The following is a 23,449-nucleotide window of genomic DNA, read 5'->3' as shown; positions in this document are numbered from 1 at the left end:
TTATATCCACATCTCTGTGCAGACACTTTCAATTTAGCTGTGTTCAAGGGGCAATTTTATGGTAATGCCATAAGTATGGCTAAGGAAAAACATTTCTTAATACGGTAATCCAGGGGAAATATATGCCTAAGGGACACGTTTTCTGCAGAAAGATTTCCTGAACCATATGCTACAAATACATGGAGAACTCCCTGGTAATGGAAATCTATGGCTATGTGAAGATATTAATGTGTACCAGATGGCAGTTAGGTAGAGAAGTGTTTTACATAAATGCAAGAAAGCAGCTTATTCACTCTGTTACTAATGTGTTAGTCTAGTACATGTTGAGAAATGATTTTCTACCTGTAATTGAGAGAAATTTCTTCTATTTGATATACTTGAGAGAGGAAGAGGGGCAGCAATGGATGAAAGCATCATAACCTTTCCCACTTGTATTCAAGCCTAATGCTGCAGACATTTACTGCGGGATGCTGGTTGCTCCCATGAGAGCAGTATTACTGTACCTGGTCAGCATTTGTGAAATCAGCCCCTTAGGGTGAAATTCATCCTTCAGCAGTGTGCCATCAAAAAAGTATGTGCTACTTAAGTTTCACTTACACCCTCCAAGCAGGGCTTAAGAAGGATGTAAAAGGTATGCAGAGGTACACTTCACCCAGAGTGATTGTTGCATCTCAACAATGAACTGTACAGTTTGTAATATGCAACCAGCCTTTTTCTCATTAGGCCTCATTGCACCTTCCAATAGTGTAAAAATGCTTTACAGCAATATAAAGTGGCTTTAGCATAAATGAGAATTCATTTATGCTAGTCCAATATCTCTATATAGTGAGAGTCCAATATCATTGTCTTAACACACACTATGGTTATAAGCAATTCTATGTTATTTCTTCGTTAATATTTTGCCTTTGTTTTAAAATTACGCATCTGAACAATTGCAGGTATATACTACTTTTCAGGCCATTATTGTTAAGGCAGACTTGCTGTTTAAAGAAACAGGCTTTTTAAAAATCTGATTTAGGGGCCTGCATCATATGTGAAGCTCTGCCTTTGAGGTTCTGTAATCATCATAATAAGACAGGAACAAGCAATCAGATCCAGCAAGAGTATTGCACATTGAGGAATTTTGAAGTTGTAATTTAGTTTGTGTCTGTAAGCACTGATGGTGATTCAGAAGGGTTGTATTTCATTAATGACTATTCATTCTATAGTGTACTTATAGAAAATAGAGAGATTTTTTAACTTTAAAACAAAGACAGGGATTCAGTATGTATGTGGTAGTTAATCTAATGTTCACATCATTAAGACCTTAGAGCCTAAGATGTTCTACACACTGGGCACATCTACACGAGATGCTAACCGTGCAGTAGCCTAATAATACTGCACAATAGCGTGCCAGGCAAAAACTGTGCTTATACGCTACTGCACAGTAAGCATCACTAAAAACCTGGGTACTGGTGCTGCACAGTAGCATGAGTTACTGCACATTGATTTAGTACTCGGTTAACCACGTACTAAACGTAATGTGCTGTAACTACAGCGCGTTAATGAACATGTAGATACACCCATTTTCCTATTAGCAACTGTAGCAACCTAATAGAGAATTAGAAGGAAAGGCTAAATCACTACTACAGAGGGAGAAAGGAATGTGGCTAGAGGGTAAAATAAGGGCCCAATTCACTAAAAATTGAGGTTTCCAAAAGCCACTGAAGTTGCCTACAAGTCTGCAGAGGAAAGTCTGCTTTGAGTTAAGAATCTGAACTTTCTGTCTAAATAGTTGCATTTTGTTTCATATGAATCTGATTTTCCATCGAGTGGTCTTCTGCAGAGTCTCTTCTTTTGAGTGTGGAAAATGAGTGTGCATAGTTAGCTATGTGAGCACTTCATGTTATTGCTTGTTTATAGTTGATCATGTGAGTTTCCCCAGAAAAGGAAAATCTGTCTACCAATTCAAGAGGATGCTGATATGAAGAATACAAGTTAAGACCTTGGTTCTTCTCTCCGATACAATGGAAAAATTGGCAGTAGCTTCACTGAAGTTACAGGCTCCTAAGGTAGTCTGAATATCCATTTGACTGCATTCTGGTATATACCAGCAATTTGTGTTATGGCAATAAGGTATTTGTCAGTAATTTCACAATCCACTGTGAAATGCCAGTTAATTATGCATTTATATTTATGTTTAATAACTATAAAATGCACTCTTAATGTAGATAACTCTGTTCATGCTAAAATTATTTCTTTAGAATTATCATAATAGTTAGCAAGCATAAGAAATGTTTACAGAAACAGGAATAAGGACTGTCAACCCGATTGTGATGTTACTACTGTTATTTTAATAACTAATAAGAAATTTCTACTAATAAGAAATTCTCTTATCTAGTGACTGCTTATCAAAATTTGATTCAAGAATGTCATTAGTATTAAGTGCAAGAAATATGAATGAGAAAAAATTAGCGATGGGTCAGTATTTGCCCATTGTGTTGAATAAGAAAGATCTTTTTTAAGGAAAATAATCCAATAAATGATATCAGTTATTGGGAGAGAGAGGCTGATATCCAAGTGAATACTTTATACATTCACCTTTGGAACAATGGCATTTTTTACTTTGTTTCCCACTGGGACCAATGGTCATGACTTTGGTCAGATGAAAAGAATAGCCTCTCCCAAAGTCCACATTGCAATCTAGGTCAACCAACGACCCTTCCACAACCCTGGAGGTAAGACTGCATGTTGTACTTGTGACCGGGAATACCAAAATACTTGCCAATCAAAATGTTATTGCATATCAGCACTATGCACAAGTCATATTTCCTTTTCTTCCAATTCAGCAATGTACAGTTTATTACTGCTGTGCTTTAATTACTGCTATAGGCTTTGAAAGTATGAAACTTAAAACACTCTTTAAACTTGAAGAGAGGACGAGCTTGTTGGCAGATGAAACAGCAGCCTCCCACATATTACAAAGTTTAAGCTTGTCTTTGATTCTCTATATGTTGCCTTCATAGGTTTTCATTATCACACTTGCAAACAAATTTCACCTGCATATTTTCCATTTCCTAGTTATAAATAACTTTCAGAACATTTTTTTAACTGCTGAATGCCATTACTGTGTCTGCAGTTATTTACATTTTGCTTCAGTGAGCTGCTTTTGATTCTGTTTTGTACTTTAAGCTTCTTGTAAGCACAGGATGAAGGTATTCATCTAATGTGTGCTGCACACTACCTGCTAAATTTGTCTCAGTTTGATGGAGTTTAGGCCTGTGTAGTCTGAACACTAATCACCAATCCTGCACCACTGAACTTAATGGGAATTTGCTGTTAACTTCATGGGAAGCAACAGCACTTCCTCCTGGCTTGTGGGCATCTACCTCTGTTAGAGTAATGACTAATGGATTATCTGTATGGTGAAGCTATAGCAAAAAGAGTTTGGGTTTGAATGTGATGTGTAATAGCTGTTTTGCACTAACATCTCAAGTGGACACTAAAAGTTCACAATTCTGCACTAAAAGCACTTTTGTGATTTAGCTTAATCTTTCAAAATGGACTAAGCTAAACTGCACAGAGGTACTCTGAGGGCACAATATGTGCATCTAGATCGGAAGCTACTATGGACTAACCATTCCCCAACAGCTATTCTGAGCTATTTCCACCATACACAACCCTTTACCGGTACTACAGGTACTGGGGTTAGAACTTATTAATGTGAATCCCTTTGCCTTCAGAGTAATGGGTGGGATTCTTCAGGGACTGAGCTAGGATATTCTGAATGTTGTGGAAATCTCCAAATAAATAAGGCACTTTAGAAGTGTGGAGGTGATGCACCTTTTGTCATGAAGTTTGCTGAGCCAACCTTAACTGGTGAAAGTTTCAAAGTAGCTTTTGTTATGGCAAGTTACTCCATAACTGCCTAAGGCAGAGTTCCTTGCTCCTTTTCCTGGAACTGGCTGCAGTGGAGCCAGGATGCTGGACCATATAGACTATTTCTTTGACCTGGCGGGGCTGTTCCTATTTTCTTTTCCTCAGTGAGTAGTTATGTAACTGTTCCCCAGGATCCCTCTTTCTAGACAGTGGTGTAGCTTTTGGTCAGCTCTGTTAAGAGTTCTGCATTTTGAGTGCTATTAAAATTGGTCAGAAACTGTTTTGGTTCCAGTCAGTTTTGAGGGAAGATCAAGAAATGAATAATTGTATATCAAGAAGAATAATGTGGGTATGTGATTAGTGAATCAGGCCCAATGCAACAAAACAAAAATGATTATTTCTATTTGGGAATGGGAACCAGCTAACACAAGGATTTGGGGAGAATTTTTAAAAATTTCCATAAACTGACCATACACTGTGTTGTAAGACATTTCATGATCAGGCGAAGCAGTTGAAATGTCTATGAAAAAATAAATGAGGAAAATACATTTAAAAAGTATGAAAATAGTTAAAAGATTAGTAAAAGATGATTCCTCCAAAACAGAACTGTACAGACAGCAAATGACGTGACTAAGAACTTCCTTACCATTCAGTGCAACGAAGGAATCTGGAAGACAAAGAAAGAGCGAGAGAGAAATCATTATTTCTAACACCATGTTAATTATTTGCTACTAACAAAACGTCTTCTAATTCTGTTGGTATTTAATTATAAGTGTAGTGCCCAAGGCCTCAATAGAGATCACAGCCTTGCTGAGCTAAATGCTATACAAACACAGGTAAGAGATGGTGTACAGTCTAAAGCCTCAGTCCTGCAATAAGAACCATGACAGCAGACCACGTCCACCATGTGGTGGGATCAAATCCTTTGCAGTACCAGGTCCTAATTTAAGACAAGATACAACAAGTGATATAAGCAGCAACAGAAACTTGGCGGGGGGAGAAGGGGAAAAGAGGGGCAAGTAAAAGCTCACTTTGTCCAATGTCACATAGGGCGTGCCTACATGTGAATTTAAGCCTATTTAAATTTAATGTGCGTTAAGCATTTTTTGGCAGGTGTCCACACGTGGTAGGATTTGGGACTAAATTTAGTCCCAAGTCACTCCAGCCCTGCTATGTGCCTCTGTGGCCACTAGGGTGGAGCTCCAGCCTCTGGACACATGGCTATCAGCACTTGGCAGCCATGCTGAAGGTAAAGCCAACTTGCAGCACTTGGCAGCGATCTTGAAAGCACATCCTCTGCACTGCGACCTCTGGGCTGACACTTCCTGTGTCAGAGCAGCAGCATGGCAGAAATACAGACAGCATGTGCCTGCCCTGCTCCTACCATAGCTGTGCTTCCTAGCTCTGGCTGTCCCAGCTCCTGGCCCAGGCACCCAGGGACAGGGTCCCCTGCTCCTCAGGGCTGCCTCAGCTGTCCTGCTCATCCGCCACTCTTCCGAGTGCCTGCCACTCGGCCATCTTGAGCCACCTGACTCCTCCATCTGCTCCGGCTGCCTGCTGGACGACTGGTACATTGCCTTCCAGGGCTCTCGTTGCCATGCAGCTGCTGCCACCAGCCATGGTGACCACGGGCTCCAGGACATCGTTGCTTTCCTGTCCCACCAGGCCCACTGCCTCTGGGCCCGTTGCGCCAGGCAGGATTGGTGGCAGCACATAGTGCTGCAGGAATGGGATGATGACCAGTGGGTCAACATGTTCTGGATGACCCAGGTCACCTCTGCAGACCTGCTGCGCCAGCTCCAGCCCCATCTGGAGTACCAGGAGACAGAGTTGTGCCCGTATGTCCCCACCAACATCCACCTGCTGTGTGGCCCACACACACCCTTCCCGTCCACCACCCAGCACTACTCCAGAACACACACGTTTGCTATGAAAACCTTTATTCCCCTCACAACCCCCACCCCCCACACAACCAACAGAGCCCCCTCCCCCCTCCCAACACACAGAGCCCCTCCACCGCCCCCCCCAATTGCCAACAATAAAAAACTCTCCTCCCAAACTGAAAACTATGTGCAAGAGTCTCAGTCTTTCTCTGAGTCCTGGAGTGGGGGCTGTGGGGTGAGGGCACCCAGTGTGCAGAGCCTGGTGGCAGACAGTCAGCACTTTGGCTGCAGACTGTGAACGCCAGGGGCTCCTGTGGGCAGGAGGTGGCAGAGGCCCTCCTCTGAGGCCTAGGAGGGGGCCTGCTGTGGGGCAGCAGGCAGGAACCAGAGGCCCTGTGGGGCCGGGGTCAGGTGCCAGGTGTGGGAGGTCTGGACATGGCCTGTACTGGCTGGCCTTGGCTGACCAGTTGCTGCTGAAACAGTTTTATGCGTCACTGCTCCAGGGTCTCCAGACAGGCCCAGTGCTCTGGCTGTGCCTGGTCTCGTGCCTCCTCCCAGGTGGTCTCCTGGGTGATATCTTCCTTCCACCAAGCCAGCTTCCACTCCTCCCGCGCCTGCTGCCACGCTTGCTCCTGCGTTGCCTAGTTCTCCACCACCACTACTAGCCACCGGAGCAGGAAGGTCCAGTCCCTGGTGCACTGCTGGCGCAGCCGTTGCATCCAGGCAGCTCCAGTGGTGGGTGGTGTTGACCATGAAGCGGCACTCCTGCAGGGCTCTGTAGCCCCTCTTCTGTGTCCAGATGTTGGCACTGAAGAGGCAAGAGACAGAAGCCTTTTGTGCTAGTTTGCTACATTGCAGAGATAAGATGTTCTGCACCAGGGGCCCTACGCTGCCCAGCCTCAGATCGGAGGCTGACTGTGTACAGGTGCCCAGAGACCATGGTAAGCTGTCTGGGCAGTACTGGGCCCAGGGGCCACCAGCCAAACACCCTGACCCCACTTGCTCCCTTGAGGCCGGTGACTCATTGGGTGCTGGCTGCAGGCAGTCTGCCTCCCCTGCCCCAGGAACATCTGTGCTCCGGAGCTACGATGGCATGGGAGGCAAGCCCAGGCTGCCCCACAACCTCGGTTGCTGCCTGGAGGGCTACCTGTTACAGTACTACATATCTCTGCCCTCTGCTGTTAAGGAGGACATTGCCACCAGCATCCACACCTTCTGCAGCGTGAGAGGCCTGTGCCCACCCAGCTGTGGGGACATAGGCTGCTCAAAGTTTTGAACTGTGTCTTGCCCCTCTGTGTGCTGTGGCGGGAGGGGGGGAACCTGGCATCAGGGAAGCGCAGGTAGTTGGGGCAGAGGCAGAGCTGGGGACTGGGAGGACACTTCCTGAGTGCAGGACTTACCACGTGTCCGGGGCTGGTGAGGTAGGTGGATTGGCACAGGGCTCCCCCTCAGTGATGGCATCCAGCTGTGTCCGTTGTCCATGGCCTGCTGTGTGGCAGGTCGGCACCTGGCCAGGGCGCCTTCACCCTGTCCCACCCCTGGGAGGAGCTGGCAGTGGCATGGCCGGCCACTCCTCATGGCAGTGTGTGGGGCTAGGCCAAGGGCAGGCAGCCATTGGGCAGGGCTCCCTGAGCTGCTAGTGGATGCAGCAGCTGGGGATGTGGGTGGGACAGGGTGCTGAAGGCCCGAGGTCCCCTCTGCTGGTGATGCATCACTGGAGGTATCAGGGTGGGGTGTGGGCAAGGGCAGGCCGCCCCTACTGGTGATACTCGCAGGGGTGCAACCTGTCTCCTGGGGTGCCAAAATTTGGGTCAGCTCCCACCTAAAGGACATGGTGTTTTGGGCACAGTCTTTTGGGCATGACCGCACTGATGATTGAACTCGGTCATGGCCACCCACTGTGCTCACAAGACCTTGGCTTTCATGTGGCATTACTGTGCTGTCTGGGAGTGGCCTCACGCATGTATCCCGCCAGGTATGGCCTCATAAATGTGGGCGTTTAAATGCCCACCCCACACAAACTGCCTCTGGACATCAGCCAGAGCACCACAAGATTGTGCACCTCCTCCAGGTTCCAGTTCAGGGCCCGGGCACTCAGGATGGGCTTGGGCATGTGGGTGGAGCCAGGGCTCGATGGGGATGACATGCTGGACATGCTCCCCACGCTGTCTCTCTGGGCTCTTGCACAGCTGTCCCTGTGATGCCGGCCCTGAAGGGCTGCCAGTAGCACCCAGGACAGGAGCATGGGCAAAGACCACGAGCTGTGCAGCAGAGGCACTTCACCACAGTGCCTGCAAAGAGACGGAACTGGGGGTGAGGAGCAGCAGGGAGCAGGTGCTGGCTGTGCTGCCATAGAGAGCGGGGCCAGGAGCCCTGGGAGGAGTCTCAGGGCTGGGCAAGGGATGCAGCAGGCTGCAGCCCTTTGCAACACTCACCTGTGGTGAGGGAGCAGCTCCAGCTAGGGGACAGGACAGGCAGAGGCTGCCTGGGCCCTGTCCAGTGGGGGCACATGGGGCCTGGTGGGCTCCTGCAGACTGCATTGGCTCCTTCAGGCTCCCTGTGCTGTGTGCCCAAAGGCACAAAATGAGGCAGACCCAGCACTAAAGTCCTTGTGTTAATGTGCATTAATGCATCTACACGTGCATTTATGCACTTTAACTAATCGCGCCTAAATTTGATACTTGCTTTATGCAGGTATCAAAGTTAGGTGTGATTAGCCTAAAATCACCATTTTAAGGCACATTAAATGCTCATATGTAGACATGCCTACATGGTAATAAAATCATGTAGGTTAACATTGGTTAACACTGAGTGAAATCTATCCCTGTGCAGTGATACAACCATTACTCTGTGACTAAGTGGGATTTAAGAGGTGTTATTGCTGTTGTGCTGTCACTTTGCACACAGGAGTGAATTCTGTCCAATGTTCTCAACTTGATTCTGAGTCATTTACTTTTCTCAATAACTGGCATCAAATATACTCCATGGCTATTCCATGCAGACACTATTAATCAGCCAGTTCCCTGTAATCATCATGACGGAAGTGGTTGTTTGGTAGGGCCAGGGAGAGGGCAATTGTCTCATGGATTAATAGTTATGAAACAGTTAAACAGTTACAGCCTCAGCATAACACTTGCATTTAAACTGTGAAACCGCTCATTGTCTGACAGCTGACATTTCAACAGGTATTTGCGTAAGGAATGTGGCTTTGGAGACATTCTGATCCTTAGTTTTACATGGTTCAAACTGATTTTGGAAGTATCTGACAAAGTAGCTAGGATATGCAGTCAGAACACTGTTGGGACCCATATATGCATGACATGTGGGTATCCAGTAGAGTCCTCTGCCTCAAATATTAAACTCTTCATAAATGTCAAGTCTTACTGCAATTGCAATTAATTCACTGCCATTAACTGCAATTAATAAAAAGTCCCAAAACTTCAAAAACAGCAGGACTAAGGGCAAAATTACATAGTTTAGGTACTGGGTCAGGGATACGAACCATTCTATCCTGTGGGAAGCTGTGAAGGGACTGTGAGAAATATTCACTGCAGGGAGACTGCACTCGAGAATGGCACTGCCTGCTGCCTTTAGTTTTCTCAGTCCAGCAAAAGATTGATATGGAAGTGAAATGGAGCAGCCAGAGGATAAAGTCCTTGAGTTCTCCCAAGTACAGGGACTGCAATAAGAAATGGCCCTTGAACTTGGCTGTACATGATATGGGGAGGAACCTGGCATTCTCTCCAGCTGTGTGCCTATGCAGGAGCTGGCCATACTTTGGCCTTAAGTCAATTTGCTTTACTGCTCTATTTTCTGTAAGTGTGGGCTCAGTGCACATTAACTCCTCAGCTTCAACAATTTTATTGTGTCTGCAGGCAGCAGGAGAAAATCGACAGTGAAGAATTGGATTGTACAGGGTTTAAAATAATGCCCAGATTTTGAACTGAATCAACGCAGGAAAGAACATTTAAAATGACAGGGGTCTTGAATAGCCTTAGGTATTTCTGAAGTCTTCTATCAGTCCATGTGATTTCAAGGAATAGAACATGTGCTGTACTCCCTGGGAACTATGGGCGCTGTTACATGTGCTCTAGAGTTGGGGGAGGTAGAGGGGGCTTTAATTAGAGAGGCTCTTGGGAGCCGTTCTAATTAAAGTGCCCACAGTGCCTTGCGTATTCAGTGTCCTGTGCTTCAAAATGGCAGCAGGGGGGTTTTAACTAAAGCTCGTTTGAGAAGCTTCAGTTAAAGTGCCCCCACCATTTTGAAGTGTAGGGACACTGAATACACATGATGCCAAGGCTGCTGGAGCATGCTAATTAGAACATGTTGGGGTAGGCATTGGGCATGTGTATAGGTGCCCTATAGGTACTAGGGTAGCCCAACAAAACACTGTAAGTGCCTCACTATCCCTTTCAATTTCTAAGTCCAAACCTAAACCCCTGCTGAGCTTCCACCTAAAGACAAAGTTCTTTAGGAATGCTGGGAGCACTCCAGTCTTCACAGTGTTGGCCAGCACATCTCTCTCACACAGCCCTACTGTGATTTGCAAACTAACCATCCCTTTGAAACCTGCCTACAGGACGGAATAGACAGACATGTTTATGGCAATTATGCCTTACAGCTCATGTGCTACAGCAAATGCAACTATTATCCAATAGTTTAGTAGTTAGAACACTCAGTAAGGATAGGAAAGATCTAAGCGCAAATCTGTTGCATGATGGGATTTGAAGTCACATCTCTCACCTCCCAGCAGTGATCCCCAATCACAAAGTTTTGGGGTATTCAGGGTTCAAGTATGTCAAGTGTACCTTGGCTTATCCTTTGTTTCTGAGCAAATTTTGATGTGATCCTTTTGTATTGAGCCAGGGAACGGGTGTGATATTGCAGGGATTTTGGACATAAGGTCTCTTAAATACTCCTTATGAGATTAGCACAGATATATTTTAAATAATCATGAAAAAGCATGAAGCAGGATGTGATCATTAATGGTGCTCATTATATCATCTCAAGGCCACATTCTAATAGCCTTGTTCTCATGTTACAAACCATGTGGTTTAAGAAGAGGTCATCTGATGCCATGGACATGAATGTGAATTCTCAAGATACTGCTCAAGGTGAGTAAGGGTGTTAGAATTTGGCCTAGGGGGCTAGTCTTCATTCCAGGCTTACTGCTCACATTGTCCTACACCGCACAATACATTTCCTCAGAAAGAATCCTGGGTCCACTGAAGTCAAAAGCAAAACTTCCATTGACTTCACTGGAGTTATTATTTTACCCTAGGAAATTTGGATGGTACTCAAAGCATGAGGGATCGGGCCTGTTATCCACAAGCTTGTATCTTTTTTGAGGTCTAAGCATAAAGAAGCTTTAGTTAGATTCTCAAGAAGTCACCAATCCCTCACTGCTGCACTGTACTCTTACAGGACCACCAAGGCCAGACACTAAGGGGAGGCCGTCTTTACTGTTCTCAATGCTCTCCTCTTGCACATAGCTTTTCTTACTCCTGGGGGCTGAGAAACCAAGTCAGAGTAATTAGGCTTGACGGTAGCTCTTTCCTGTCCTCTATGCCCAAGATTTGTAAAGCAACAAAGTGTAGTTTGCACTGCTGTATTAAGCCCCTGTGTTCAAGATTATGTACAGAAACAAACTAATCCACCCATGGATTGATAAAGGTGGTAGTGACATTTGATTATTACTGCTATAATTAAAATCCTTCAAAACTTGAGGTGTCCTGCAATATAACTGCCTTTGAAATGAGTGCCACCATCTATAAACAAACTGTCTAGTGTTTTTTTTAGACACATATACACAAATACTTTTCTTAGATGTATTACTTAAAGCATTATTGCTGTTATTGTTACAGGTTTCATTGCTACCAACAGAACTCTGAGCAGGTAATGGGGATTTGGGGCATTCAGAAAGATTCCCTGACACAAGATAAACACAGGGTAAAAGCTTTGCTTACTTTGGCAGTCACCCAGGCCATCTGTATTGCCATGCTCTATGTCCTGTTCAAATGCCAGTCTAAATACCAGAAAGAAACATAATGATGTGAATAACAACACTCTCAGGCACCACCAGAGAGAAATCAGTACATCTAAAATTGAAATACAGATAAACAACAAAGCTGATCGCTTCTTTTGCAAAGCAACACAACACTTGAAAAACACAAACATGGACCATTTGGGGTAATTTTCACCTCTGAATCTTTCTTTGGCTGCAGAAGACACTTTACCTTTTGTGGTGGAAAATCTACTACATCCCTATAGTCCAATGAAACAGACAGATATACATCTTCATGAAAAAAAATGAAGAAATTCAGTGAATCAAGTGATAACCCTTAAGCAAACAATGAAGGCATCAGGAAGCAATTTTGATTCTATCCTTACTTGCTTGTACAAGGTAGATGGTGCAGTGCCATTATGACAAGAAAAGGCTGATGAAACAATGTGTAGGTGCTGAGCTGAGATGCCATGGACCAGATTCTTAAAAAGCATTAAGTCAATATTATTGTGCTGAGCATTTCAGGGTGGAAAGCATTTCAGCACCTAACTCCCAATAAAATTAACAACCTAGATTACATAATGGACTTTTGCACTTAAGGCTAACCTGGCCTTGCAATGCCAAGTGGAAAAAAACTTAGATGCCTTTAAAACTCTGGCCTACACTACAGAAATGCTGATAGATGACAACACTGTGCTCTTCAACGTTGTTCTGTCTAATGACTGCTCTGAGGCACAGTCTGTGTTGCTGTAATGAATACGACACAATGGAGCATTATAGTTAACTAAGATCCTACAGCAGATCTTAAAAAAACTCTCCAAATTAAAAGAAAGGATTAAATGTCTGGTTTAGGTAGAGGGATGATAACTCACCCATTTTGCATTTATTGAAGACCTGTAAAGAAGCGGTGTTAAGAAAGGCTGCCTAAAGGAATACAAAGGACATCTGATACTAATGCTACACTTGTATCAATATCTTGATGAAGTACAGCCAAAACTTAAAGTAGGTGAGCTTGTGGTGGTCAGACCCAGCCAAGAAAAGAGACCTCTGAGGTGGGTCTGTTGTCTGCAGGGAGGCACTTATACATGTATGTAAACAAACTTTCAGAGCCTCTTATGAAACAATGAAATTTCACTGTTAAGCAATGAGACCCATCACTTCCTAGTTTACTCTCAGCCCTTGCTAGTGCTCTGTGATTCCTCTTGGTAATGCACAGTAAATTAGAAGGACTGGTTTTGTTTTCAGTGGACAAACTGCTTCAGTAATCTAATTTGGATTCTATTGCTTCTTTAATCAGCTGTGATGGCACCAGTGTGTGCTAGTCCAGACTTGCTTATCCTGTTCCCTCTCTTTGAGCAATATGTGAGACTTATTGTGTTTCTTTCTTCTTTTGTTTTTTTCTTCAGGGTAACTAATCAGCTGAGAATTTGCATCAACCAGTATAGAGGAAATCCAGAGAACACAAATGAGGTGAAAATAAACATTTTGCACATACTTTTTTCCAAGAGCTCAGTGTTGCCTGTTGGATTTTTCAAGTAGTTCTGTCCAAACCTAGAGCTGATTGCCATCAGTGCTAAGGTCAGTAATTTTTACTCAGTCTACCAATGCCAATGTCTACTTACTTAGCGCTAAGTAACAGACGTGTACATGTCCCGCTTTCTTTCACCCAGCCACAGTATGGGTCTCTGGAGGCTATGCAGGCCCTTAAAAAAAAAAAAGAACATTAAGCAGTCATGGTACTCCTTCTAAAGATTTCTAATAGCCTGTATGCTTTGCAACATGCACAATTTAAACAGCAGGAAAATATTCTCATGAAACACGTACTTTTTGCACTTTCCATGACGCTCACATCGTCCCAGGGGAACCTTTATCACACAGGTAGAGAATGCTACATACAGGGCACTGCTTTGTTTGTCAAGCTGCATACCCATAATCCTCTTGTCTTCCACTCCATCATAACTGCACCTGATTTGACAAAGTAGGGTAATGTTATAAATGGATTCCTTGGGGAAACTTGTTAATAGCATAATGAATCCTTAATCCTAGTAAATTCAGGAGAGAAAAATTTATTAGGCCAGGGGAAAAGAATATCTATCATCCACTGAAATCACTGCTACAAAGATTTACAGAGAAGTATTACACAAGCATCATGCGTGTTGCTTCCTTTCCCTAACATCAGAGGGGCAGCTGGTAGGTCAGATAATTCTACAAGCTGTATTAGATGTTGCAGATATAGCTTCTTGCACTATAGCCACCACAGTAGAAATAGGAAGCTGCTGGCATGACATACTCCATGATGGCCCGTCAAGTCTTAAATTCACTCCTCTCCCCATCTGAGGTAGCTTGAATTTACTGAAGTTGATTGCATTGAGGATGGCCGAGGTTTGGGTTGTGGGTCTATGGTTGCCATGAGATCAGTTTTTGGAGGTATTAGGAAGGGGTTCGTTTTGTCGGGAGGTTGCTGCTGAGCTTTAACTGTTTGTTTTGATTACAGTGCATTTTTAATTATTTGTCAAGGGTGCTAAGGACTAACTGGGATGGACAATTTTCTCTGTATGCTGTAACTAAAATGAAATATAATTTAGAGATATGAGAATAAACACAAAAGAAAAAATGAAAATGACTCCAAAACACTGGCTTCTGGGGCCATTTCCTTTCCACAGGACAGAATGTACCCTGGGATATCAGAAGTGTCAATGCCACCCTGTAGGTATGCACAAAGAGCCAGATACACACTTTTCAGGATTATAAACGTTCATCTCCTCCAGGAAAAGGCTATCATTTAGGAAACCGCTGTTTCCTGTCCGGGCCAAGAACTTCAAGATGATTCCCTTCTCTGATCCCAAGAAAACCACAGTGTAATTCTGATATGGTCCAGCGGCAGTGTCTACTGCAATTTTGGTCAGACGATATCTAAAATAACAACATAGCATTTATCATCACTTGAGTTGCAGTGTCATTTATTTTATCACTTTTTCCACTTCAGATAATTATTTGGTAGCCTGCTTGTAATTTTATAGTAAATATATATGTACATAAACATTTTCCCTAGCACAACTAACTCTATAGGTTCACACAAAGTGTATTAGTTGGGCTACAAACTGTGTGTGTGTGTGTGTGCATGTACATGGTTGTGTGTATGCGTGACATGGCTAGCAAAAGTGTTTGCAAAAGCAAACCTCAAACAGCATGCTGAACAGGTGAATAATTCTCTGAAACCATTTACTTATTACCCTTCTAAGCTGAAACGAAGTTCTGGTCTGATGACTTCTAGGATCAGGAAAAGAAACTAAGTACATGGAATGTTTGAAATGTCATGTTCTGTCACATAAAAGCAATCAAGGGTGCTGGACTATCTATATTCATACTTTTGATAGTAAAAGCTATGCCAGTGCAATACTGAGACACTAAATGCTAAATAAGCCAAATAAGCTCTGCTTATACTTCCCTGTGTATAACCATATAACTACCACCAACATAGCCCAGATGTTGGATGAGATCAGCTCATGATGAAGAACGGCTGTTTGAAGCTGAAATTGAGCAAGGCAAATATGATACTGCCAAGCAAGGAAATGCATTCTGAGGAGTTTGCTGCATGACACAATCAATTCTTTGGTCAAAGATATAGACAAAATCAGTCAATTCAATCTGCAGTTTAGGAATGCTTCTGGATTCCTCTCTGATGCTAACCTGTCACATAACTACTACTTTCTACCATCTCCAGGAGTCTAGGGGACTCCAATAGCTCTGGTTGTACATGATTAATGAATTAATACAGGACACTGTAATGTGTCTCCTCAGCATCAAAAACTACTGCTACCTCATCATATCTGTCCTCCACTCTTTCTTCCATGGCCTGCTGTAGGACATTGAATCAGATTTCAGGACTCTATCTTTATTTTCAATGCGGTCTATGGCCTGGGCACATGGTCTTATAGCTGCAAGAGGAGAATCCTGGTTGACAGTTTTGCTTCTCTGGCATCATAGGCCTTTCAATAATTATTTCAATAATAAGGATAAGTCTTATGTGGGTGACAAAGCTTAACTGGTACTGTTCTGTGCCATGGGATAAATTTTCACAAGAACTAAAGAGAAGCACAAACCTCATCAACTTCTACTCAAAGAACATTCCTTTAACCTGCCCACTTTAAAATAAACACATAGCAGCATTTACATAACTCTGCCAAAACTAAACACCATATTACAGATGCGATTCTGCCCTTGTAGAGAGGGATGAGGGAAGGAATAAACTACATGCTGCAAAAGTTATTCAGATGGTATAATAACTTACTGCAGTATGGACAGGTATTACAGTAATAGGCACAATATAATAACCAATATAAAACAGAATTGAAATGTGTTTCACAGAATGTGAGGGCAACACATTTCTGAGGGCTGTTGATTAATGAGAGTTTGTGTAAATCTCTTTATTATTATTTCTTTTCTCACTGTCAGCATGGATAGGGATTATGTGATTATTTCTGTTTGTACACTTGTGTAAACATTGGAACACACCAGTGCATATCCTGACAGACATCCTGAGGACATATCCTGACAGATATCTTTATATCCTGTGGACATATCCCCTGGCTATCTGTTGAGCTTTACCCAAAACTTTTTACAGAGCTGATCCATAAGCAAACATGCAGGTCAATGTTCCTTGCTCTGCATTTCCTCTGAGATCAGGATTCAGCACAGGATGGCTGGAAAGGACTGAAATCTTTTCCAATCTTGAAAGTTGCTTTGGGAGTTTTGTGCTACTCAGCACTGTCATTATTCATAACTGGATTCACGTGCAGCACAACAGAAATGTTTACAGAATTTCATAGCATCTTAGGACTGTTATGAACAGAACCCAGCAGCACATGAAGAAAATGATCGAAGTCCATTCGGAATGTATTTACCTGACCATCGTCCTCAGGAACCAGGGTCTGTTGACAATTGAAGGTACAGCCTCGTCCATGAGAGGGTGTGTTTTGATAAAGTTTAGAGTATCATCTGGGAACTCATTTGAGCTTACATACTTTTCTAATGATGCAGACCCAGCACAGCAACCTGGCCTACATAAAACAAGGGGAAAAGTTCTGATTTACTGTCTTAGTACAAATCTGCTAAGTGCACTGATTTTCTAAGCATCTGGAAATAGGTGAGAATGTGCCAAAGACCACAAGGAAGCAAACCATCACTGAGAATGAAATTTCATTAGACTTCCCTTTGCCTGCTTAGTCCTTTTGGGGAGTTCAGATCTCTGTTTTAAAAAGAACTGTTCACAGTATTTCTGTCCAGATGGAGCCTAATAAATATATAGATTTATTTTGCAAGGCACTGCTCACTGCCAACACACTCAGGTGTTAACTTGCCCACAACCACATTCTTTTTCCTATAATAAGTGCACTTCGTTTGATTTACAAGGGAGAAGTTCCTTTTTTTAAAAACAACTGTGAAATAAAACTTCAAACTGCTGTCTGCTGAGTGTCAGGGGTGCGACTGAGTTAGAGGCAGCGTAAACGCTATATTTATTGTGATTTGTTTGTTTCTGACAAGTATGAGAACCCCGATACTGTAGACATGAGCAAATCTTACAGAGTTCTTTTAATGGGATGTACCATTATTGTAGTCAGGTAACTTCGTTGCTCATTTTATTCCTAAAAACTACCCCTAGCTTTTAAAGCAATTGCATACCCCAGCTAAGACAGGGAGGTCATAGAGTATTAGCAAAGGTTGTGTTGGTTATTTTGTACAAAAATTGTTCAGCCTCTCTTTCTTTCTACCATTATAGTTTTTCAGCCTTTGAGTCCCAGTGAGATTGGACAATGACAGCCTGCAGGTCCACTCATGCAGTAATGAACTTGAATAGGGCCAGATCTAGGCTAGGTCCCCTGAAGTCAATGTTGTTAATTCAGTTTACACAAAATGAGATGTTGGACCTAGATAACATTTATTCTTCAGATATAGGCAAATTTTCAAATGTGAGTACTAAAGCTAGGAACCTACATTCATAGTTACGCATCCCAAAAAAGTGACCTCCCTTTCTGATATGCCTAAGTGTGACCAGTTCCCACAAACTTCAGCGTGAGTTGCAAGTAATTATCACTTTTAAAAATGAGCACTATAGATCAAATGTTGTATGAAGCCTTCCTGCCAATTCATTCACTAGTTTAGGTCATGTTAGCTGCTATTGTCTTAGATATGTTTCCTAAATGTAAGCTCCCAGCCTATATGTTAGCCATCTTCTAATTTATCTAAGGTACAGGTGCTCCCCTGCAAAATTCAATTCTGGCAATCTTCTTTACATAAATGGTTGTTTAAATCACTTCAGAGTTCTTGTGCTGCCTTCTACCACTAAAACAACTTACCATGCTAAGTGGAGGTATACTCTCTACTGGTAAAAATAGTTATTAACATGACTGCTAACTACACTGATGGAAGTAGGGGAGGGGAAATATATGTACTGAGACTCTATTGTGATGAGCATCCAGAAGGAGAACAGGTGTAACGTTTACAGATGCCTGAAGTCACTTTGAAGTTTTTGTTGAGTGTATAACCCTTCAGTAAAGTTGTAGACTGATAACCTCAGATGTAAGACCTGGAAATGCTAAGTTCAGTGACTCTGTCTGAAACCTAATAAACCAAATTCAGTCTTGGTCTGATCAAATATAACTCCTAGGGAAGTCTTTGGACCAAATGAAACAGTCATTTAATAACATCAACAGTGATGTAAATTATGAATTTGAGGTCAAGTTCTTTTTAATCTGGTGTAACTATACTGACACCAATAGGCTTACTTTACTTTTATATCAGTGTATTTCAGAACAGAAATAGAGCTGAATGTAAATGGCCCAAAAAAGGGTGCCAGTGACAAAATTTCATAACATACACTGAATGAGTATTTGTTGATTGCACAAAGTGAGTGTAGTGACCACGCTGAACTGGAGTTCACTGCAATTACCAGGAATATGAGATAAATCAGTTCCCCTTCTCTATATTACTCCCTCAATTAAGCTGATTTTCTTTCTCTACTTATTTCTTCCTTCTTGGCACATTGGTTATATTTGTTATGCTACCCCAGCAAGGCAACCAGCCACAAGTTCTACTGCCAGATACGTTGGCTTCCAGATTTAACTTAAAATGAATGTATATCTTACACCACCCCTGATTTTGACATAATGGATAGGATCCTGACTAATCCTGGCCTTATTCTAATAGCATTTTAATGGCATGCTCCTGTTTTGCACCAGAATCTCTTAGATAAGAGACATATTCATTCTCTTTTACTGTTAAAACATATATTTTCTAATGCATCTTTATTCACATCACTATTCAAGCTCTCAAAGGCTCTTTGTTGTGGGCACAACATAGATTATAAAAACATACCTGGGTTTCGGCACTCGTTCATCAGGAACTGGTGTCCAAGTAGAATCTGGAGACTTTTGTTCTTTGAATCTCCCCGTAAATACAGTGGCAATGTCAAGCATGTCATAGGCACAGACAGCAGAGCCAGGGATGCTGTAAAGTGACATTTCCCAGAAATTGTTACTCATTCACCAGTTATGCATAAAATTTTGACTGAAAACCAAGCTGTACAGAAGTCTTCCTGTCACAGGCTACTCAAACCTGACCTTTCTAACCTCTGGGTATTGACAGTAAAAGGCCGCCCCATGCAAAAAATTTAAATGTACCAATCGGCAGTCAATTCCTGTCAGTACCATTTGTTTCCAAAAGCCTCTGAAGAAAGAACTAATTGCAAAAAATGTAAAGAGAGGAAAGAATCTGGGAAACTCTGCCTGCCTTTGGTGATGCAAGAAGAGTCATATTCTGTCCAATTATTTGGAAATTCAAGTTCTTGTAAGTTACAACACAGTCTCAATATTACTTCCCACAATTCTTGCGGGGTCTCTAAAATACAGTCTAGAGATAATTCAGAAGTTGGAGCTGATCCATCTGTATGCTGAAGCAGCCTATTAAGTCTGAAAGCTGAATATTATTATACTATCCTTTCAATGTTCTGATTTCCATCAGTTTTTCCTTTACAGTTCTAACCAAGTTCCCCTACACAGGAACTTGTTTAACTCAATCAGCTGCAATTATAGAAACAAATTTTGCTTCTAGCCACTAAAAAAATTAAAGGTGAACTTTACATGTAACCAGATAGTAGCAATAACTAAATATAATTACATCCTTACATAAACACTTTTGGAAAGGTTTCGAGGTTTCCCTTGGTCAATGGCTTTAAGGCATGAATTATTCATTTAACTACCTTTATTGTTTACACATGAACTACTGCATTCATGTCTGATTTTAGCTACTTGATTTTGATAAGATAAACAGTGAGCACCAGCTGGCCAAGACTTTTAATCATGCTTTTAGCTAGTGGACTATTATGCATCAACCCCCTTTCCCCAGCCCTCCCCCCCTCACACACACATTGGCCCTGGTCTTTGAAATGAGGAAACAATAGTAGAAGGAATGCAGTGGGTCTTAGAAGGAACATATATTGATATGAACATAATTTTGTAATTATTAATGAATGTTTGTGATTTTAATTTCAAGATGCTTCATCTGGATGTTGCAAGAAATATGGGATAACTTTAGCCCAGTTTAAAACAAAGGGAGATGTTTGGATCTCCAAGGGCTGGTTTCTCTCATGGAAGGAGACCCATTTTGAAAGGCACAGTGGGTCCAATGAGTTTTAAAGAGGGAGGGCCAAATTTATTCTAGTACAAATTCGCCAGGGTTAAATTTGGCCCTTGGAGCCAAGAGAGACCTTGAGCACATAGGGCGCAAGCTTGGAAAATACTAAGAAACTCCTGCTGGTGCTGGGCACCTTCAGCTCTCACTGAAATCCAATTGCAGTTGGAAGCTTGACATACACAGCAAAAATACTGGAGAGCTGGATGCCCCAGTTCCCTATGCACTGAGGAAAAGGTATGTGTGGCATACCCATACCTCTCTCCAAAGGTGTGGCTGCTCAGGATCCCAGTATGTGGATTCATATAGAGGAAACTGACCCAGGCAAAAAACTTCAGTCCACATCCTAAAGATGCCATAACCCAGCACCTACTACCCATCACTCACTTCTAAAGTGGGAATGAGGGTTCAATTCCAACAAGCTAAATAAGAACCTCTGTTTTCATGAACAAAGCCGTTTCTAAGTCTTTTGTCAGTGCATTAATTTCATCTGCTGCTTGCACAGATCTGTTACTGAGGTGTTACAATGCATCTTCCTTCTTCCTCCCAGTCCCCATTCACTTCAGAAAGGCCAGGAGGAACAATACTTTTGCTTTTCATATGAAGGGAACATTTGTAGCTACATTAATAAAGGTTACTAATGATGAAGTACAAAACACTAATTCTGATGACATATTTCTTCCTTTCTGGTAATGTCCTGTAGGTTTTGTTTATTTTTCTTGTATTAAGAAGATGTGTGTTAATCTATTTCTGCTGTTTAGTTTTCAACTGAAGTCATATACTCCATTTGTGGTGCAAACATGCCATAGCAGCTACTCTAATTTTGCTGTCAAAAGCAGTCAGTAATTATATACGATAGACCTGTGCTTACTCTTGTTGGAAACCAGTGAGAGTTTTTTCCAATGTCCTCACTGAAGTTCACCCTTTGACTCTGAGGGGCAAATGTATGGCAAGAACAGATGAATTCCAGCAATAAAGTTCACATTTTAGTTCAAGTGTTCCTTGACATAAGAATAGAGAAGAAGCAGACCCTCTGTGGCCCAGCAACAACTTTTCTTTAATTAGAACATTTTTAAAAAACTTTTCCTGGAAACCTCAGTAATTAGATGCAGGTACATGTTTTAATAACTTACTGAGAAGCATGTAATAATATATACTAGTAACAAATTCTTAACAGATGAGGTGATATTGTAGATCGCTCTATAAGGCTTTCTATAAAATGCAGGTGTTAGAACAATGGGTTCCATTATTAATATTAATGGATTGTATTGCAACAGTGCCCCCAAAAAGATGAGGGCTCTTTTGTATTAGATTCCTTTTACCCAGAATGCCCTGGCTTTCCTCCCAAACCACAGAACTCTTTCATGTTAATGTCATGGAGTGGAGTTTAATGGACTTAGAAGGGACAGAAAGGATAGTAGACCAGATCTGAAGCTTTTACTAAATACTCCTCTATAAAATTGTGGGTGTGATCAGCAAAGATTAATACAGCATGATGAGGCTCTATTAACTTCCATTGCTTTCCCTGGCGATCTGTAGAGTTCCTGGGGGCTTTCTGGAGGCAAGCAGCTATCCAGGTGGAGCCCTTGAGAGCATGGCTCTTCCAGAAATCATGCAAAGGCCAGAAAGAATAGATGGAGCCTGTTGGACAGTGGAGGTGAGGGATTTCAGTATAGCTCTTGGAAGATCCTTGAGTAAAAGGGCTAGCACCTACTGCATCTTCTATGGGCAACCAGCAGGGAAGAACATACTCCTTTAATGGGAAAACTATAAGTTGAAACTGTAAAGCCTCTTGTTCCTTACACAAAATTGTTCTAACATAAAAAGGGAATGAATTCAAAGTATGTGCCCACATGGTACCTTTTTTAAAATTATAGCTATATAATGTAATAAATAATACCAGCCTACATTAAAAAGGATGACTGAGTACCCATTTATGCATGATGAAACAATATTTAAATTCTGGTAACTGTTTTTTGTAGTTTACAGTACAAATAGACACTAGAATGAAAAATTGTGACGAACACAAAGAGAAAGGCTACTTCTCTGGATACCTGTTATATGGAGTGGAGAAGGTTGCTAAAACAACATCCCGGCCATTGAAATGGATAACATCTGTAACTGCCTGCAGTATATTAAAGTAGAAGTGTGAATCGCCAGGAACTGAGCAGTTCAGGCGGGCCTTGAGAAAGGAAGTCCACTGTTTTTCCAGCACTCTCTGAGATCCTCCCATATCATTCTTGCAAACTTGAGCCACTCTTGGGAAAACTACCTGCAGTGAATGGGGGAAAAGCAGAGATAATGGAATATTTGTTTGATCATAAAGACTTTATTGGAGTTCTGCTGTTAAAAAAAATGGAAATGACATAGTGAGGTGCTTAATTTAATCCCATGTTTCTATAATCTGTTACAAATAACAAACAGAGGAAAATTCAGCTTGGGAACAGTGTGCTATAAAAGATAAGGCTGTGGCATTTAATATACAGTCATAAATCCTTCAGGAGATCCACACTCAGCCCATATACACTCATTTCCATACAGACTGCTTAGCTTTGTATTTCCCCAAACAAAAGGACATTTTATATTCACAATCCCTTCAACCCACGCTGCCTGCTCAGAGTATTGTGTCTTCAGCACTTAAAACTATGCAAACCTCGCCGGGCTTTTATTCATGCCCTCCACCTTTGTGACCTGGGTCAGCTTTTTTGTCTGCTTAGTCAGAAAGCTATTGTGGAAATATAAAAAAAATGTAGTAAATGTTTGACTGTTCTTTACAATATGGCAAAGAATAAAATTCTTGTTCCTGCTTACTCTGCGCCACTGATTCAGATCTCCTAAAGATAGCTGCCTCTTGCTTTGAAGACAGGTTTTTTTAGCTGTTACCTGATAGATGGAATTAAATATATTTGCCATTCCCTTTGCAGGGTTAAATTAAAGAAAGAGGAGATTCCAATGCATATTGTGACAATTGCAAACTATCATGTGCTTCAAGACAGTGCAATGCAATGTTTCACTC

At 42.1% G+C, this 23,449-nt stretch overlaps 1 protein-coding gene across 8 annotated transcripts in view; it reads right to left on the bottom strand.

Annotated features, from left to right (window-relative positions):
• Positions 1-23,449, bottom strand: part of SEMA6A (semaphorin 6A) — a 151,779-nt gene that overhangs the window by 35,257 nt on the left and 93,073 nt on the right. For 4 of the 8 annotated variants that reach the window (XM_006023983.3, XM_025204608.1, XM_025204609.1 and 1 more), the window contains 9 exons: positions 22,488-22,705; positions 19,120-19,251; positions 16,650-16,805; positions 14,482-14,658; positions 13,570-13,710; positions 13,368-13,448; positions 11,708-11,766; positions 4,505-4,525; positions 4,328-4,378 (listed from right to left, as the gene is read on the bottom strand). In XM_006023983.3, coding sequence (XP_006024045.1) covers positions 4,328-4,378; positions 4,505-4,525; positions 11,708-11,766; positions 13,368-13,448; positions 13,570-13,710; positions 14,482-14,658; positions 16,650-16,805; positions 19,120-19,251; positions 22,488-22,705 — 1,036 coding nt within the window. Of the gene's footprint in view, positions 1-4,327; positions 4,379-4,504; positions 4,526-5,968; positions 6,550-11,707; positions 11,767-13,367; positions 13,449-13,569; positions 13,711-14,481; positions 14,659-16,649; positions 16,806-19,119; positions 19,252-22,487; positions 22,706-23,449 lie in introns of those variants that run through there. The other 4 variants (XM_006023984.3, XM_006023985.3, XM_025204612.1 and 1 more) reach the window with 3 other exon arrangements.

The sequence above is a fragment of the Alligator sinensis genome, unplaced genomic scaffold (assembly GCF_000455745.1).
Source record: "Alligator sinensis unplaced genomic scaffold, ASM45574v1 scaffold609_2, whole genome shotgun sequence".
Lineage (NCBI taxonomy): Eukaryota > Metazoa > Chordata > Crocodylia > Alligatoridae > Alligator > Alligator sinensis.
This window is presented reverse-complemented; position numbering and strand designations above follow the sequence as displayed.